The sequence below is a fragment of the Mercurialis annua genome, linkage group LG6 (assembly GCF_937616625.2).
Source record: "Mercurialis annua linkage group LG6, ddMerAnnu1.2, whole genome shotgun sequence".
Lineage (NCBI taxonomy): Eukaryota > Viridiplantae > Streptophyta > Magnoliopsida > Malpighiales > Euphorbiaceae > Mercurialis > Mercurialis annua.
The window spans coordinates 8099352-8119794 of record NC_065575.1 but is presented as its reverse complement, the minus strand read 5'-3'; the positions used below and the strand labels follow the sequence as shown (position 1 = coordinate 8119794).

The 20443-nt window shown below is 29.4% G+C and overlaps 1 protein-coding gene across 1 annotated transcript; it reads right to left on the bottom strand.

Annotated features, from left to right (window-relative positions):
* Positions 1 to 12380: 12380 nt before the first annotated feature.
* LOC126686823 (cysteine synthase) lies at positions 12381 to 19484 on the bottom strand. The gene is made up of 10 exons (XM_050381077.2): positions 19074 to 19484; positions 18104 to 18213; positions 17739 to 17796; positions 16387 to 16650; positions 15798 to 15935; positions 15027 to 15078; positions 14837 to 14916; positions 14410 to 14469; positions 13985 to 14065; positions 12381 to 12642 (listed from the first exon to the last, which is right to left on the bottom strand). Exons 1-10 carry the CDS (start codon positions 19311 to 19313, stop codon positions 12550 to 12552), a joined length of 1176 nt encoding a protein of 391 aa, XP_050237034.1. The 5' UTR covers positions 19314 to 19484; the 3' UTR covers positions 12381 to 12549.
* Between the last annotated feature and the right edge of the window lie 959 nt (positions 19485 to 20443).

Genomic DNA, 20443 nt, shown 5'->3' with positions numbered 1-20443 from the left:
TTCTTTTCAAAAATAACATTAACAATTTTTAATGGCATTTTTGCTAACGTGGCATGACACGTTATAGACCCATCGGGTGACCAAGTCAGCAAAATTTCATTGAAAAATGTGCCCATGATGATATTGAAAATAAATAAAAGGTGGTGCTTGTGTTAAAGTTCATGTTATATTTTTTTTTCGGTTGCCTATCCGGTTTCAGGATTTCGCCCTGACTAATCCGGATGCGACCTGCGTCGTGCACCTGGCATGGTGGGTAAGTCTGTCAGCGGGGATTTTCTGCATTCATAAGGCTCGAACCCGAGACCTTATTTAAACGATAACAAGCCGCTTACCACTTGGACCAATCCCCGTTGGTAAGGTCAATGTTATTTTTTAAAAAACGATCATAATTTTATATGTAATTAACCCTAATTAAATTGAAAAAATATGTATAGTTTATATATTTATTTAGCATTACCCTAATATATTTTTAAAACATTTGCACCATAAACCTAATATTAATATTATATTATATAAAAATAGCTAACTAAATACACTTCACAATTTCAGAGATTTGAGTGAATCCTCTCAGATCGCCTTTGACAGGCGAATCCTTCATGACTCGGCCATAGCTTGCCTGCGTGAGTCATTAAATTTCTTCTGCCAGGGATTCTATACGACTCGGTTCATTGTATCATTTTGGAATCTGGTTTTCATCAAGAATAATTATTTTTAAATTTTAATTTAAATAATTAAATATAATTATATATTAATTTCAAGAGAGTGGTCTACACATTTTCAAAAATAGAATACATAGTTAAATAACTCAAATGTATACAATTTCATTATTTAGTTAAAATATTGTACGTTTATATTTTTGATATGCAACTTATAAGGGGTAAAATCACCCTTCAATTTGTTCTATATTCATCGTATTAGTAACTTGATTCAAAATACGATATGATAAAAACACTTGTTTGTCATTTTTTAGCCGGTTCAAAAATTGATAAAAAACTTTTTTTCAAACAATAAATTGCCATCCTAGAAAAATTCAAGCACCAAATAATAAAGGAGCACGGGTCCGGGAGGTCTATTCTGTAAACTAATTTTGCTACCAGAGAGAGCTGTTATTGTATGAAACCGAAAGGAATGGTTAGACATTTTGAGCATACCATTCTTATATGAATTTGTCAAACACTGCATTTCCACTGAAACTTACTCTTCTATATTTAGCTTTACAATTTATCGGAAAAAATAATAATTGACGGTATTCAAAATTTCTTTCATCTCCGTATAATTCAATTTGTAATTACAATTAATCTGAAATACAATTTTAAAACTTTAAAATATATTTATTTCTTTTGTTAGAATTGAGTAATAACATAGCTATCAAATGAATGTTTTATCTAGCATAGTTCTTTAATCTTATTGAGTGTTTTTTTTATGATGTAATGGAGAGAGTATTACGTAGCACTTATTTTAGATTTTATTAAAAGCACGTAAAATTTTCATCTGATGCGTGTTTAGTAGAATTTAAATAAATTTTATAAAGTAGATATTTATGTAATTATCAAATTAAGTTTAGTTATTCAGATTATAAAGGCCGATGGTATAAAAAAAATCCTCGTGATTTTTTAAAAAGTACAAAACAGCCCTTTAACATTTTTTTGGTACAAATGGACTCTCTAAATTTTTTACAAAACATTCCTTCCGTCTAAAATCTCCGTTAACTGGTGATGTGGCATATAAGAAAAAAAATTAAAAACATCCTTAATGTTTTAAATAGTTGCTAATTTCATGCTTCTAAATTTTTAGCACATTTCACCCTCTTCTCCATTTAAATATCAATAATTAAATAATATTTAAATTAAAATATTTATTAAAATAAATCAGAAACATAATTAAATAAATCAAAATCTAATTAAACACTTTGAAACCCGATTAAATCAACTGAAACCTAATTAAACACTTCGAAACACAATTAAACTAATAGAAACACATCGGAAACCAATCAAAATTTATTTTTTATTTTTTTAAATCTCATCCAGAGGAGATTTCTCCGGCCGGCGACCAAATTTTTTTCCTTCGGATGATATTTTAAAAAAATTAAAAAAAGAACTAATTAAATTTTGATTGGATTTTGATGTATCTAATTAAATTTTTATTTGTTTAATTGGATTTTGATATGTTTAATTATTTTAAAACACATCGAATTCCAATCAAACTAATAGAAATTAATTTTTTTAATTGTATTTCGAAGTATTTAATTCGGTTTCGATTAATTAAAACGGGTTTCAATTTTTATAATTTAATTTTAATTTATAATTTTATTTAATTATAGATATTTAAATGAAAAAGAGGATGAAAATGGTTAAAAAATTCATAAATATAAAATTAGTAAGTATTTTAAACATTAATGCTGTTTTTGAACTTTTTTCTTATGTGGCATGTCATCAGTTAACTGAGATTTTGGATGGAATCTCTTTTTTGTTCAATTTTAAAAGTCCGAGGGTTGATTTGTACCAAAAATAAATTAAAAGGTTGCCTTGTATTTTTTGAAAAAGTTAGGTGTTTTTTTATACTTTCGGCCAATTATAAACTAAAAACTTGGATCTCACGTTCAAAAAATAAAAAAATAAAAACAGACACCTTTAATGAAAATTTCTTCATTCATTGCTTCCTAATGTTAAACTAATTTTCATCAACTCCAACCAGACTTGACGGATAAGAAAATAACCATTCTTCTAGTCCCTCCAATTATGCACATGAATTTTTTTTTTTATCAAAATGCAACTTGCGTCCATATAATATATAGTTTGCTGTCCCATTTGACTTATGATATGTGAATTATTAGATAAGTGATTTAATAATCTGTCACATGATATCATACATTCTTTAAGAGCTTAATCATTAAAAATATTATTTTCGTCTTTTTTTGTTATAGTCTCGCACTTTAAAATCATCAGTTTTAATCCATTTTTAAGTGTTCAATTTTAATAATAATCATTTGTTCAAATAATTAATATAAAGTAAATTCAAATGTTTTTTTTATTATTTTATATTACTTTATATTATTCCAATGTATTTTTTTAGCGTTAAAAATTTCAGATATAAAAAGTATATTTGAATTTATCCCACCCAATTTAAACAAATGGTTATAAATAAAATTGAAAATTGCAAAATAAGCTAAAATTGACGATTGCAAAAATTTGGACCGTAAATAAAAAGGCCGCAAAAATGAGATATTTTTTAATAACTAAACTTTTCTTTAAAATTGATGAATAGTTCATTTTCAGATCTCTACATTAGAGGTGTCCATGGGCCGGTTCAGCCCGTGAATTGTCTCGGAGCCAGCCCAGTCAAACCTGGTCCAAAACCTGTCAAACCATGCGGACCAAAACTAGCTGGAACCGTGCGAAAACCGGTTTCAGGCAGGTTTCAATTTTTTTGGAACCGAAACCGGCAGTACCTGTTCCAACCCTTTAAAAAAATAACGAGAGTTTTTTGATCGCTACTTCTTATTTTTAGTATATTTTTAAGCGGAAATTTTATATTTTTAAAACGTGAAGGATTATCCTTTAATAATTTGACAAAAGGATTAATTAATTACAAAATATATTTTGTCAATAGATCAATGTTTATTGTTTGGTCAACTAAGAAAGAGTCGAGTTGCTTTTTTGGCGAAGTAAATGGAACCTTGGCTCCAAGTTCAAAATTCAACTTCAGCCTCTTTGATCTAGTTCAAGCTCGAGGGCAGGTCCATGTGCTAGGTCTTATGCAAGACTACGGTTAATTATGGCCATGATGAAAGCTACGTGGGAGGTCATGGCAATAGAGTGCACAAATATCAAATAAGGACAAATGCGTCTCGAATTTCTTATATTTTTGTTTTTTGTTTATCAATTTTTTAAAAAGTTTTATATTTATCAGATCTCTATACTTACGGATTTGATTTAAAAAGTCTATTTTTGAATTGAATTACTAGTATGTCTGTTCAATTGTCATTACTGTAACCACATGAAAAATTGCAGAATCAGTTTTCACTGATCCACTGTATCTAGCTTTTTCGGAAAACGTAGGAGACATTTCTATTCTTCCACGGATTTTGTTCTCCCGCCAAATTTAGCGACGAAAATGGATTCACCATCCGTAGGTAAGTTCCATCGATAAACTCAGAATTTCTAGTAGTGTAAAGAAATAAATCGTCAAACAAATTTGGCATTACCTGCATCAAACAAAATTTTTGTATACATCATACCAAATCAAACGAGCAAATTCACCATGCATGAAAAAATATTTTTGGGCTCAATAGTTATACAATTCCAGCAACCTAAGTTATCAATGGGAAGAATACGACGGAAAGTTAAGAAGTCAAGTGTCAGTACTCTACCGTGTAAAGCTGTCCACAGAAAAAAAAAACCTTAATTCTAGGTGGAGCAATCCAAAGCTTAGAAAATGAACATGCCGCTACCATGTTAACAGGCGACATCAAAGGATCAGCAGCTGCCATCATCATCGGTTGTTGTTCGTCATGAAAATCAAGCGCGCGCAAATGACATTACTACAAAAAAGCATTTTAGCAATGGGTTTTTACGTCGCTAAAACTTGAAATATGTCGGTAAATTAAGTTTTCCGTTGGTAAAAGGTTAAAATCCGTCGCTAAATAAGAATTTTTCTGCCAGTAATTCGTTGTTTTGGGGACGACTACCACCGGCAGATTCAGACTGTCAAACCACCACAACAGCTGAAATGAGGCTGCAAAAAGACAATCAAGTGAAGACAATAAAAATAGAATTTCATGACATCTCATCCGCTTTTCCAGCAATAAAATTTGACTGATAGAAGTTCATAAGAAGTATATTAAACACCTCCATTTCAGCCCCTCTTAACCTACGCCGCCAACCTCAGCCGTCACACAAAATTTGTTTAATAAAAATAAAAATATGGACAATGTTAAATAAATTCATAAAATATACCACTTTTCTTATTTAAATCATAAACTTTGGATCTAAACTCTCTCATCTCTCTAAACTCTCTCTTTCTTTTCAGAAACCCTATCCGCAATAAGAGGGAGGTGATTTTTGCCATTTTTTTGGTTCAAAATCACCTCCCTACCTTCTCGTTTTCTCTTCAAGTCCTATATTCAGTTTATTTTGCGTCAATAATCACAGATCTGAGATCTGTTGGTTTTTTTTTTCTTCCTTTATGGATGTTTTGTCTTCCTTAGTGGAGTTCTGGCTCTTACTCTTTATGGTTTTTACTATTTTCTTGATGGAATTATCTACGGAGCGTAGATCTGAAGTGCTATCAGTATAAATATTATTTCTAATATTATCTCAATCGGACTCATTCAAAGACCAAAGAGTCGATTTGTGGTTTAAAATAACCTTCGAATGGAGCGGACGGATCGCCGAGTTGCATATTCAAAGAGCTCTGTCAATGCGATTGAAGAAATTAGATATGATTTTATGTTATTTTACTGATGTTCTATTATTGTACTTGTTGAATGTATTGATTTATTCAATATTTGATCAAGTTGTATTTTTATTTCCCTATTAATGAAATTTTCATTATTCTAAAAAAAAAATCATAAACTTTGAAATGTGTTAATTGTATGCAGAAAATTGCATTTTTTTTCAATTTAATTGCGAGGTCATAATACGCTGACGTGGCTGCCAATCATGAAATTTCATCTCAACAAAATTACACCAATGAATGAGTGTCACGTCAGCGTATATATCGAATTTAGAAAAATGCAACTTACTGTATAAAATTGACACATTTTAAAGTTCGTGATTAAATTAAAAAAACAAATATAGTTTACGAATATATTTAATATTTTCCATAAAAATACAATTAGATGATTGAATACAAACAAAATAAACTGCAAGGATTCAATATCAGAAAGATAGAAATGCAAGAACTTGAGAATATGTTTTAAAATTGAAGGGGCGTGTCTTTTTTTTTATGTACATGATTGATTCTTTTATTTGACTTTTTGCATAGTGCTTCTTTCAAAAAAACATTCATGAAAAATGTGTAATAAGAAATCGTTGTAATAAAACACATAACTTTATTCCCAAAATTTCACTTTTTATTCAATTGAGTCTTCCATTTTCCATTCCAAAACAGAATAAAAACATATACAATAGACCATCTAATAATTAATATTTAATAAATTAATAATACTAATAATTAATAAATTTTAGTCCGCCATGTGTATTAACTATCAGAGAGTCGACTGTACATCAAAAAATTGATTAAGCTGATCTTGTGGGTAAAATATCACAACAGATTTTGTTGGGTATAAGTAGTATATTTAGACACTTTAAAAGTTTTATACCATTGGTACTTAAACCGTCTAACTCATCTTTTTATATTGGGAAAAGGGGCAAATATACCCCTATCGTTTAGGGTATGGAGCAAGTAGACCCTTTTTGAATTTCGAATCTCAATTAAGCCCCTAATGTTTTAAAAGCAGACCATACAAGCCCCTCCGTTTAACAGTGTTAACAAAACGTTAGTTTACGCCTACGTGGAATGTCTATGTCATATTCCACGTGGCCAAAAGGGAGCAAATATGCCCTTATGGTTTAAGGCGGGAGCAAATATGCCCTTATGGTTTAGGGCGAGAGCAAATAGGCCCTTTATGAATTTTTGATCTCAATTAAGCCCCTGAAATTTCAAAATCAGCACATCCAAACCCTTTTGTCTAACATTGTTAACAAAACGCTCTATGCTGTTACTTCATGCCTACGTGAAATGTCCACATCATTTAATATCTCAGATAAAAAATTTCACGTGTCCTACTCATTTTTAAATTCAAAACAGTTTATATTTTAAATAAAATTTTAGGAATCTTTTCAAACTTTTTTTATATTATATCTTTTCTCTTCGACTTTTCTCCTTCTTTTTGTTGGTTGTCCACCGTATTTACCACGTCTTTTTATCCCTGTCACATCATTTTACAACGTTATATCTATGTTCGTCGCTTCGAACTAACAAATACAACATATATATGTTTGTTCGAATTCAGCTAGGTCCAAACATATTGTTTTTAATAAAAATAAAAATATATGTTACCATTAGTCTGAAGCCCCCTATATGAAAAAAGTTTGAAAGATTCCTAATTTTTTTTTAAAATAAAATATTTTTTAAACTTAAAAATGAATAAGACACGTGGAAAATTTTATCTGAGATATTAAATGATTAAAAATTTTATTTGAAACTTTAGGGGCTTAATCGAGATTAAAAATTCATAAAGGGGCTATTTGCTCCCACCTTAAACCATAGGGGCCTATTTGCTCCCGTCTTAAACCATAAGGGCATATTTTTCCCCTTTTGAACACGTGGAATATACATGGACATTCCACGTAGGCGGAAACTAACATTTCGTTAACGTTGTTAAAAGCAGGGGCTTATATGGTCTGTTTTTGAAACGTTAGGGGTTTAATTGAGATCTGAAATTCAAAGAGGGCATACTTGCTCCATACCCTAAACGATAGGGGTATATTTGCCCCTTTTCCCTTTTATATTTAGCACAAAGTATTTAGTTTTTTTGCCTCTTTTTGACAATATAGTAGTATGTAGTGGAGGGGCAACAACATGCTTAAAAAGATGAGTTAGACAGTTTGGCAAAAAGAAGCAAAAAAAAAAACTAAATAACATTTTTCAATAATTAATTTGTTTCATTAAACCTAAACACTTTGTGCTTGTCTCCACTCTTTTTCAAGTTTCATATGGTTTATTAGTAGTAGTACATAATATAGATAGGGGACCTCTAATCCACTCTACTATATCTTCTAATTAGTATATATTTTCGTCTTTAGCATGTGCACATATTACATATATATTTCCAAAAAAGAGTTACCTACTGCTTTGTTACTATAATAATTTTGTATTTGTATTGTATGAGTAGTGGAATATAAAGTACACCTTTCTATTCTTTTGTGTTATCTTCAGTGGAGTTTTAAAAAATTATTCATGATGTGGTCTAATTACTTAAGTAATTATAGTAGTAGTGGCATGACATAATTAGAAGGATTAAATATAAATTAAATCACCAACTTTAACGCAATTTAGAAATGCAATATAAATCTTAAAATTTATTAAAATCAGTCATTGTCTTTTATATTTTGGCAAATCGGTAAATTCCAGACAATTTTTTTTAAAAAATATTGATGAGACCAATAGAATATATATTGTTATAGTTTATTATTCTGATTTGTAAAAATATAACAGTTGATGAATGATTTGTAAATTTTCGTATCGTTATTATAAAATATGTTAAACCTCATGATTTTTTTTATTATTAACTCTAATTAGATATATTTGAGCAATTCAATGATTTTTCTTCTCAAAATATTTAGTTTCACCAAGAACGAGACAATTATCTATATCTATAATCTATAATCTATAACAAATATAAAAGTGTATTCGCGGGGCGAACACTTTTATCCACGGACAAAAATACTCCTTATATATTTTATCCAAGTTGATATACCTAATTGTGACATATAAGAATATTTGTACTTAACAAATAGAAAGATGACATTCCTAATCCATAAAGAAAATATATTAAAAATAATTATCGCAGTAGCTACCATTATATATTAAATTCCTAATCCTAAAAAGAATTGTGCAACAAATATCATTATGTGTTAAATTACTAATTCTAATAGAAATAGCACAGAGGAAATATATTAAAAATAATTATCGCAGTAACTACCATTATATATTAAATTCCTAATCCTAAAAGGAATTGTGCAACAACTATCATTAGTGTTAAATTCCTAATTCTAATAGGAATAGCACAGATATATCACTATATATAAAAGAATATGACGAGTTTCATTAATATTAAATAATTATATCATAACATTTGTGTTAAAATTTTGATATTTTTTATATTTATTAGTTATTTACAATGAAAAATAATATAAATTTGTTTCAATCATATTATCATTTTTAATAACAACAATATCAAAAATTAAATCTATTGCTTAATTTTAACTTTTTAACATTTCCAATAAAAAAATTAAAATTTTATAAAATAATTAAACAAAACAAATAAAAAAATATAAGTCTAATAAAATTTAAATAATAATATATTATTAAATAATATACAATTATAATATTAAATAACGGGTCATATAGATATCGTTAACGTGCGTAGCACGTGGCCAAAAAACTAGTTTTTAAAAAATATATATTTATGCAGAAAGCTTTTTTTTTTTAGAAAGAGAGTCAATATCGAATATTTCGAATTCACTTCTCATTGAATCGTCAAGTTACGAGCCGACCAGAAGAAGCAAGGCTTAGCTTACCAGATCCACCTCGGTTTAGTTTAATTATTAATATTTAAAACTATAATCAATTGAATAAATTAAACTTATTAAATTTTTTATTTTAATTTAATATAGAAAATAATTCAAAATGAATCAAAAATCTATTATTGAAGCCAAAATTCTTTAATTCTACAATTTAATTAGCCATGAGGTATTTGGATTTAACTATATTATGTGTTGCTGAAATGCAACAATTTAATACGAATTTTTTTTTCCAACTTTTAAAATTTTAAACGTTCGATCGGTAAAAGTAATAATTAATCCAAATGAACACATATAACTTTTGTTCAGTTTAAAACGATTCAGTTTTGATCACATGGAACCAAATATTCGCCCACTCTTCTGCCATGCTAATGTAAAATTATATTTTTAATATGCTATGCTGATTGCTGACATGCATGTTTTATTTTTTAATGAGCATTTGGGAATGGTATAGATTAAAATAAATCTTGATAGTGATTATTGAGTAGCACATGTGTATACACCAGGCTCATTGACATATTAAATTAAAATACAATTAAATCCTTAAACTTATTTTCTTATCAAAGAAATTCATAAATTATCACAAGAAAACAAAACTTGAGAAATTTTGGTACGGTTGCAATTTTAACTTTTCTTCTCTTAATTTAAGAAATTTTATTAAATATTTATTAATTATTTAATAATTAAATTAATAACATTTAATATTAATGATTCAATTAATAATTGAATTTAAAATAAGTTTAATTTACTTAAAGCCGAGCCCCCGAGTTCCAGATTTTGCGGTGGTTGAATCTACTTTAACTCCTTTTTCTTTTCTAACTTATTCTAATTAAATAATTATCAAAAAAAAAAACTTATTCTAATCCATATCTATATCTATACTATATATAAAAGCACGGATGGGAGGGCATGCAAATTTACTAAATAATCCTTTTCAGTTTATTGCTAAATAAAAGTTTTATAGTCATTAATTAATTAGCTATTTAATAAATTACTATTGTAATTAAAGTCTTAATTAGAATAGGTAGCTTAAGAGTCAAAAAAAAATAGGTAGCTAAATTATCTCCAATTTAGTTTTTAGTATGTAAAAAATAACTAAATTGTCTTCAAACTAGTAAATTGTCTATTTTCAAAAAAAGAACTAAATTGTCTCCAAATGTCAGAATAATATTATTTAAATTTCTATTTTATTATTTTTAAAGATATTATTAATAGAATAAAGTTAATTATTTAATTATGGTTATTATAAAACCAAAAGAAGAATACATTTAGTATGGAAAAATTTAATAACCGAATAAATTATATTTACTTTTATAAAAAATTCTTAACTAATTTAATATTAATTATAAATAAAAAAATTGATATAATTATAATAAATTTACTAATATATTCATTGACGAGTTATGTTACGAGCCACGTGCATAGCACGTAATTAAACCCTTATTATTTTAAATAAGGGTTTAATTGAACAATTAAACCCTTATTATTTTAAAATCGAACAGATAAACCCTTTTAGTTTACTTTTGGGATACTTACCCCCTCAAATTTTTGATAAATATTTTAAATATTAAAATTATTTTTGAACTTTTTTCCTATGAATAAATTTGAGTACCCTAAAACTATTAAATACTAATAATATATTTTTAATTAAAAAAAGAGGAGAAACGGTAGCCACAGATATAAAATTGTATCTCTAATCTACTTCACCTCCGCGCGTTGATAATTAAAATGAAAAAAAGAGAAACACATCCGGGAAAAACGATTGATCTCAGTTAATAAACTTGCAAATATATTTTTATATATATATATATATATATATATATATATATATATATATATATATATATATATATATATATATATATACAAAAAAATTGAAGAGGAGGAGTGGTTATGGAAGAAATTGAAACCACAAATAATTTGTTATCCAGCACTTATACAACTTGAACTATAACTCAACGTATTAATTACTTTCAATGTATATATAATATATTATAATATTATAATTGTTATATATAATTAATATTATATTTATCAATACTACATTAAAATCATCTAACATGTTTATGCTAAATTTATGAAATATGAAATTTCTTTCACTAAATCCAGTTTTTATTTAAGCAATTTTGGTTCATTAGTGTTATACCTTATATTTTTTGCAATAAATTGAGCTATTTTAAACCACGTAGAAAAAATTAACTAAAATAGCTGCAAACATTTAATTGTGTTATAAATTATAAAATTTTAATAGAATTATACAAAATTGAATTTTTTACACATTCGACTTTATGTTTTGTCATGTGAAGGCCACATAAAATTGGACATACACTATTAAACTAGTTGAGGTAAATTGGCTAAAATTGTTACAAAGCGTTAAAATTTACTAAAAATTGAAAGCGTTGGTTAAAAAGTTTAAATTTTCTAGTTGAAGTATTTTTAACAAAAAAATATAAAGTGTAAAATAAATTATAAATTCTGATGTGTTTTTCAACTTTAGTCATTTTCAACATAAATTATCAATATTTTATAATCAGGAACACAAATTATTCAACCAGAAAGTGTTGATGTGAATGCCAAAACAGTAAATGCAATAACATTCCACATTAACAGTTGTTAATAATAATAAACTATTGATATTCCGAATTGCGATAACTAATATTTTGGAATATTAAAATTAAAAAAATCATGTTAAAATTGCACAATACATTAGAGTTCATGAATTTTTTTACAATTAATCCTAAAATACATCTATAAATAGAATTACAGTTTTAACCTTGAATCATAATCATATCACATTTTTTGAAATAAATAAAAACATTAACAAATTTATTTTAATTAATAATCTAAAACTCAGTTTGAAATTCCCGCACATTCATGCTTACAGAAAAAAAAAATAGTCATTCCAACGGAAAAGCTGCATTAGAACTTAATGTTTCATGCAAATCTAAACCCTCAAAACGTCGTCATATAATCATTTTTCAACATTTAAGTCATTTGTGACCAAAAAGTTAGCTACAATAATGCTTGCGATCTTGCAGTAACCATTAATTTACTCTCTGGAATTGGCAACAGTTGAAGAAAAATACATAACTTAACCATTAAAAAATGCATGGAAAGTTTCAGATCAAGGATTTACCTTGTAAACCCACTTATTAATTTACGAGGATACTCATAGTTCCACATCCAATAAATGATACACACAGAAGATAATACTGAAACAGGATGAAATTTTAAAGGAGAATCATGCCTCAGGTTGCATTTTCTCACATTCATCTCGGATTGTCTGGAAAAGAACTGTCGATAAATATCGCTCGCCGAAGCTCGGGAAAACAACCTGAGACCATTCAAAGTAGTTCGCTGTCAAACACCAGGATAATAACAATGTAAAAGTAAGGATATCAATCAAGCACAATATGCATCCAGCAAGTTGAGCATTAATATTCATATTGCACGGAATCAAAACGCTGAAACTAGAAACAGCAGAAACAATATTTTTTAAGGAAAATATTATAAATATAAAGTCTTTAAGTTTTAGAAGCGTTGCCGGAAACATAAATGAAACGCCGAAACATACGTTTTCGTGCAGCATATTCATTAGCATACAACATTTTAGTTTCCAGGAGTCCTATATTAAAAAGGTCAAAAAGTAAGTTCTTTGTAGAATATGAAGCCTTTACATCTTATAGCGCATTTATACAGTGTTAAGGACAGGCTCAAATTTATTTTTTGTTGAAAATGATCCAAGAAATTAGCCTTTACCATTGCAGTAGCCAAAAGGTTGAAGAAAGTGGGAAGTCACAGCATGTGATTTCTACAGTGATGTCTTAATCAAGTGGTCCATAAACTTGAGCAACTGACTACACTAAATTACACTGGTCATCTCAAGTGTACTGGCCATTGAGCGAAAGCAACTTATTTTTATTTTGACCCGTCATTTCAAAATAATCTGTCCATGTTATAACTCGAATTTCCACAAAGAATACCATCTAAAGTCCTATGTCAAAACAATCCGTCCATGTTATAACTCGAATATCCACAAAGACTACCACCTAAAGTCCTATAGTCGTAATTGAACCATTGATCAATAATGTTAATATCACAGCCACTTATCATCCAAGATAACTTTTACGACTGCGTCATGTTTGACATACTGAAAATTGCACAATATCTAAGAAATCGCGCATCCAAGGAACCAAAGAACTTGATCAAAAGGAGGGAAACAGCACAGATTGAATAGGTTTCAAGCAAAAATGGCTTGGATTAATTGTATGCAGGGAAAAGGATGCATTTTAGAACTAGACCAATACAAACGAAACGAATGGTAGACTCACAGGCCACAGTTACAGTTGCACACTAAACGCGGTAAATGATGATGTGCCATGCTATCTCGCTATACGACAAGGAAAACACACACAGAGATTACTATAAAATGTTCATCCTGGAAAGCTCGTTATATACTATATTTTAGTGCTGCTGATCAGCATAATGAAGATATGATATCGCTCAACAACAATGCCAAAGCCAAATAAATTCTTCACATCAATAGACTATCAATGCTTTCCTAAGGATGGGCCTGGGTTCTAATTTCACACTTGTATAATAAAACGTTTCATTGCAGATGAAGCTTTTACTAACTTGCTTTTATATCTGGTTTCAGTGTAATTAATAAGACTCACCGCAATCAGCTTCCCAGCATTTTCTGGTCTCTTTCCGACCTTCATTGCAGCTGCAGCAGCGGCTCCAGAAGATATGCCGACCTAGTTTTTAATTTACATTAGAAATTTCATAAGCAAATAAGTATAATATTGCAATAAACATAAAAAAAGAAAGAGAAAGAGAAAACAATTAAAAGAGGAGGTGGGGGACTGAAAGATTTAAAGAAAAAATTGCCATAATTACACTGGGAACAAGATTCTGTACCAGACTCATTAAAATCGCATCTTAGCTTGGATTTTAAGAGAAGAATTAAAAAGAATGATAAGACAATATTTAGATCAAAGAGTTTGGTTTTCTATAAACAAAAGAAGACATGCAGCCTGATAATTCAGAGAGCAGAATGATAAGCTTAATCTCATGAAACCCAATAACGAGGAGTACTAACCATTAAACCTTCCTGCAGTGCTAATTGCTTTGCAGATTCAATAGCTTCTTCGCTTGATATCTGACAATATACAAAATGCAAAAGTTAAGACATGATTTTACATTATACTTTGAAACTTGCAATGTGACATCTAAATTTTACTTTTAGAAATACAGTTAGAGATGAGCTTGACATATAAACATGTGGTGCTTTACTTGAGATAAATAAACATGTACTTGTCCTACTTAATACACATGCAATTCTTTTACAAAAAAAAAATCCTTGCGAACATGATGCAACTGAAATCCAGTTACTCGCATAACCAACGGTACAAGAGGACTGTACTACTTTCTTATATTATTTACCTTTTGACTTTCACAAGCAGAGGAATGTATATTTTCATGCAGAGAATGGAAAAAAACAAGCATAGAGATTACAAAATTTTAACCTCTATGACTTCATCAATCACATTTTGATCCAAATTCCCGGGTATGAAACCAGCTCCAATCCCTTGAATCTTATGAGGACCTGCATTTTTCAAATTGGGAAATAAAAGAACATTTTAAAATTTGCTACATCAAATAGTAGACGTTTAATAAATTACACTGAAACTGATGAACCACGAGTTTCTTTCTTACCTGGCGATCCACCTGAAAGTATGTTGCTTTCCGTAGGTTCTACACCAATGACCTAATATTTTTAAACATGAAATGAGATATTCAATAAAAGAAAATACAAAAGGAAATAAACTCTTTCTTTGAAGACTATTTACCAAGGGTGTATATATTTTGGTTTCAATGGTTTAGCACTAATATACTAACTCAACTACATGGGTTTGTTAATTTTTCAAACCAAATCCAAACGAACCAAAAAGATATTAAACCAACAAATTCCGGGTTGGCTTGCTATGACAATTTTTTATGTAATCGCAATTTGAACATCATCAAAATACCTAACAATTTATAAATTAAAATCTACATTGATAGTTTTGTTAAATTAAATGAAATAATATTGATCGTAAGAAAATATAGTATTTAACTTTTTGTATATCATTTATTAAGTAAATTACAATAGTGGATAACAGATAAAAAGAATACAAATAACTTTAATATTGTAATATTTCAATATTTAATTAAAAAGTTATTATAAAATTGTCCAAGAATATATATGCATATATTATATGGTTTGGCTTGGTCTGGTCCATTTTAGCTTAAAATTTAATGGACCCAAAACCAAATCAATATCCCTACTTTTTGCCACCAGCCCCAACAATTAAATAGGGTATGCTAAGTATTACTTTCACTCCGTTCCAAAAAAGTAAAGCATTTTATGTTTGGTCAAGGTTAACCAGTATTAAAATGTACAAAAGAATAGATTGTGTGCAATTGGCTAATCTCAATAAAAAGTACCTTAATGTTGGGATTCTTCTCCTTAAGAAATCTACCTACTCCAGTAATTGTTCCACCGGTTCCAATACCTGCAACAAAAATATCCACCTTCCCTCTTGTATCTTCCCAGATTTCTGGTCCAGTTGTCTCATAGTGTACCTGAAAAAGAAAAAACAGTATCAATCTAAAATCTTAAACTATCCAATCCTTGTTCATTATTTTAAAATTATACTGTTCAGGAGTAAGTTAAAACAATATCCAGCATCTGAAAATTCCGAGATCTGTAAATTTATAAACTTGCTACTTTGATTGCCAAGGTTACGACTGAATACATTCCTCGTCTAAAAATCTCAAAAGAGAAAAAGATAAGTTTGCAATGGGCTTTTGAGCTAAAATAGTTGGGAAATTTTCAATCCAGTAATGAAACTGCATCAGCTGAATTATCTCACCAAAATTATGTTGTGAGACATGCAAAGGACACTCATTACCAGGTAAAGATTTAGTGTCCTCAAAAAGATCTTTCTTAATATTAAGGCGGCTGCACCAAAGCAGCGCTGCTGCATATTACCAGCAGAAAACAGTCAGAATATTAAGATAGAGTAACGACAACCTTAGGATTTGCAGCGTTATCGAATTGTTGAAGCATATAGGAATTAGGTGTGTTCTGCAAAATTTCTTCAGCTTTTTGTACTGCTCCCTTCATGCCTTTTGCTGAGTCAGTTAAAATGAGCTCAGCTCCAAATGCTTTTAAGAGAACCCTTCTTTCCATACTCATGGATGCTGGCATAGTTAATATGAGTTTATACCCTTTTGAAGCAGCTATAAAGGCAAGGCCAATGCCTGTGTTTCCACTTGTAGGTTCCACAAGAATGCTCTAAATACAGTGAAAACATACCATCAGAATGATCAACCATGTTAACGCGATAGCTAAATTCAGTTGCATTTTACTTGGCCAGTCTATAATAATGATAGAAAAATTTATGGTATACTGTAAGCCACATCACATGTGAACAGCAGCCATTCCAATAGATATCGAAACAAATACTCAGAATGATAACTGTGCATATACGCATAAAACATGATTACATTTAAAAGAAGATCTATTTGATTTATGACTTAGGCTTAAAGTATCAAATCAGCAAGTAGATAGCTCAGTGAATCACTTTTCCATGGAGAGCAAAACAGCCTTCAGTGTCTGTAATATCTAAGCCGGTATCGATTATGTGCGACACCGACATAATGGATAATATTAATAATAAATAAATAAATAAAATACTACTATTTAACGTATTGCTATGTCAGCAAAATCTAGGTAATAATGACTAAAATCTTAATTGCATATTTGCAAAAGACAACTGCAACCAGAAATGATGCAAGTGCCCATGAAAAGATATAGATATAAACACTGAAAATACACTCAGATTATCTAAACCTCAGCTTCGAGCAAGATATGCATAAAAGAAATAAACAAATGAGATCTATATGGTTCTGTTTAAAGAGTTAAATCACAAACTTGATGGGCAATGACTTACTCGAACTTATTAGATGGTAGAGCAGTCTCCAAGTTCTAGGGCCATCAGGCCCATATATTATGTAAGATACCAATGGCTTGGGGACATAACCGATGGGTACGTTTGTGTGCAGAATCGTGATATTTGTCAACAGGCTAGATTGAAAGATGACTAGAAGTTAATATGCATACCTAGTAAGATTAATGATATACAAATCTAAATACATCCCTATACAAACTCATACCACCTCGCCCCAGTTAGCGTGGATTTTCTGAGATTCGATATGGTCTGGAAAGATTTTAGGGAAAACTGAAGAGGTACAGCAGGGTAAAGGGAAGTTTTACAGTCCCCTGCCATCACCTGCCCCAACTGGTATCATTACATTTTTTTCTTGCAGGTACTAGTATCAAACAACATAAAACTATTGCAAATTCCAACTGAAGATTATTACCTTTCCAGGTGTTATAGCTCCTCTTTTCTCCGCATCATCTATCATACTATAGCCTATCCTGAAATACAATACCACAATTGCCAATGATAATGTTCTGTTATAACCCGAGTAAAGTAGGGGAATGCAGTTTGTCAGCTTTGTTTCAACATAGTAATACTTGCTAAATAGAGAAGTTTAGCCACAATTATGAAATCAAAATCTAGTGCTAAATTCAATTTCAAGAATCCTAATTTCACTTAATGATAAAGTAGATTAGGCAGTGTATTTGATACTGTATGCGTCCTATAACGGTATTACCATATACTCAAAGATGCATAAAGAAAGCTCGAGTATGGGCTAAGACTACCAGTTTTTATGATTCTCACCTGTCCTTAACACTGCAACATGGTTCCATAATCTCAAGCTTTGCGGCAATGTTTGCAACACTCCCCTTTACAATTTTATTTAGATAGACCATAGGAGTTTTTCCAATAAGCTGCACCACAAAGCAAACCAGAAAACAAATAAATAACCAGTAACCTGAGAGTTTTCATTTAATTCACAGAATAATTTATTTAATTTTTCAATAACAAGATTTTGGGCACATACAAAGATATTGAAAAAGATACAGATCATAAGTAATCCAGAACTGTTTACAAAATTTGCAATTATACTATGCTTGTGAAAGGAACATTGAGCAGAATCAACCTAAAATTCAGCTAAGAGGAAGCATTGTGACTTATGAGCAGGTAGAAACACGCATAATCCTAATGTAAACTACAAGGATAAGCTAATAAAAATGAAGGCTGAACCTATTGCTAGGATCACTTTCATGCAATTGAATGGCATTGGATGGTCTAGGTATGATCCAGCCAAAACCCTTAAATTATAAACAACTACACATTAAAATCTTAATTATTCAAAGAATAGCTGCAATTGGCTAAATTAAAATTGAGCTAAGATTTTTTTAAGTGATTAATCTACATTAAGTTTTGACAAAGTTCTCAAATTTGGTACTTCGCAATTGCTTGGTCAGAGAGTATGTAATCTGGATAAGAAATCCATTTGTTCTAACCCTGCAAATTGAGAAAGTAACAGGCTTTCCACATAACACCAATGTGATAACAATGAAAAAGACCAACTTTTCACCAAAAACCACCATCTATATACACCTAAAACTTCAATATAAACCAAATCAAAACAATGAAACAACACAAAATCATCAAGAACTAAACTAAACCCACTTTATAAAAAGTAAAACCCATCAAAATCCATCCAAAATTTAGCAAAAATTCTCAAAATTAAAACAAAAACAGTTGAGAGTAGCATCAAAACTAGGCAGAAAAGGAGTTTTACCTGAGTGACATCCTCAGCTATGTTAAGACCTTCGACGTCAGTCTGTAGTGGCTTAACAGAAACTGCTTTGGGCACCATCGAACTGTAGTTCTTCTTAATGTATTTGAGTGAATTTAGGCGTTGATTAAGGAGAAAAGACTGAGAAATTGACGATGAAGGCTGCAAGAAAAGCTTCTGGGTGGTCTTGAATATTGCAGAAGTCAATGGATTCATTAGCAGGGATGAAGTTGAACTCGCCATTTTTGTTTTCTGCTCTGCCCAACTTCCTTATGCAGAGATGATTAAAAAGAGATTGAAAACTCCAAATGAGAGGAGATCCTTTGGTTAATTTTGATGTTTTATTTTAGTGGTGCTTTTAATTGATACTCCCAACTCTGCTTTTTATCACTCTACAATCATTTTTTTCACTTTTCTGCAATTTCATTTTTTATCCTCTATTGAAATTATTTACAAAAAATTTCAAATTTTATAAAATTCTGACATGACATTTAATTTTTTACTTTATTGAAACTAATATCTGGTTTATCTTGATATAAAAAAAAAGATATAAATGTGAATTATAATAATATAACAAATATTAGAGTAATGTGCGTATTATTTAATTACTATTATTTAATTATTATTTTTGTCAAAAAAAATTATAATTATGAAGAGAAAATATCTGATAAATTAGTATTAACAATTTTGATTTTTAGAAACATATGCAGATATGCCCATGTTCAAGAAATATGCTAAAAAATGCATTTAGTGGCACTAAAAAAATTCCCTGACCTTTGGATTGCTCAGAAGTCAATTATTGCTGGTCCCTTCTTTTCTATGTTAATTTTAAACTATTTCTAAAAGTAGTCCTTCAATTTTGTTTCAATTTCAAATAATGCCATTTATGTAAGTGGACATATTTTTATCGAACAAAGGATCAAATCGCCTCTTCAACTTGGCACAAAATATTAAATCAGTCATTTTCGACGTTTTTGCTACAAATAAACCCAAAACTTGGATTTTCATCTCAAAAGAGCCCCTCTGACACAAAAAAAGAGTGGGATTAACTAATTAAAAAAATTAATTCTAATTAATTTTAATTAATTCTAATTAAGCTTAATTAAATTTTTAATTCATTCTAGTTAATTAAAACTCTAATCACTAAAAAGTTAGGAATTTTTTTGCCCTTTTGTCCTAACTAAACCCTACTTAAAGCATAATTAGATCTGATAATTATTATTCGTCTTCAACATCAACATCATTCCAAAATTAAATTATACCATTCAACATCATAATCCTCCACAAATATAACCTACACAATTGTATATCACTCTAAACAAATATTTCAATTTCATAACAGAACATAGAATGAAAGAATTGGACAATTTGTT

Bases quoted from the DNA above. Each gene is read 5' to 3' on its own strand.
- LOC126686823 (XM_050381077.2), bottom strand. From the start codon at position 19,313: ATGGCGAGTTCAACTTCATCCCTGCTAATGAATCCATTGACTTCTGCA. The intron at 14,470-14,836 runs GTTAAAATTTTG...GTATATTGTCAG, and splicing joins TGATTGATGAAGTCATAGAG to ATATCAAGCGAAGAAGCTAT. The intron at 14,066-14,409 runs GTTAGTACTCCT...ATTAAAAACTAG, and splicing joins CACTGCAGGAAGGTTTAATG to GTCGGCATATCTTCTGGAGC.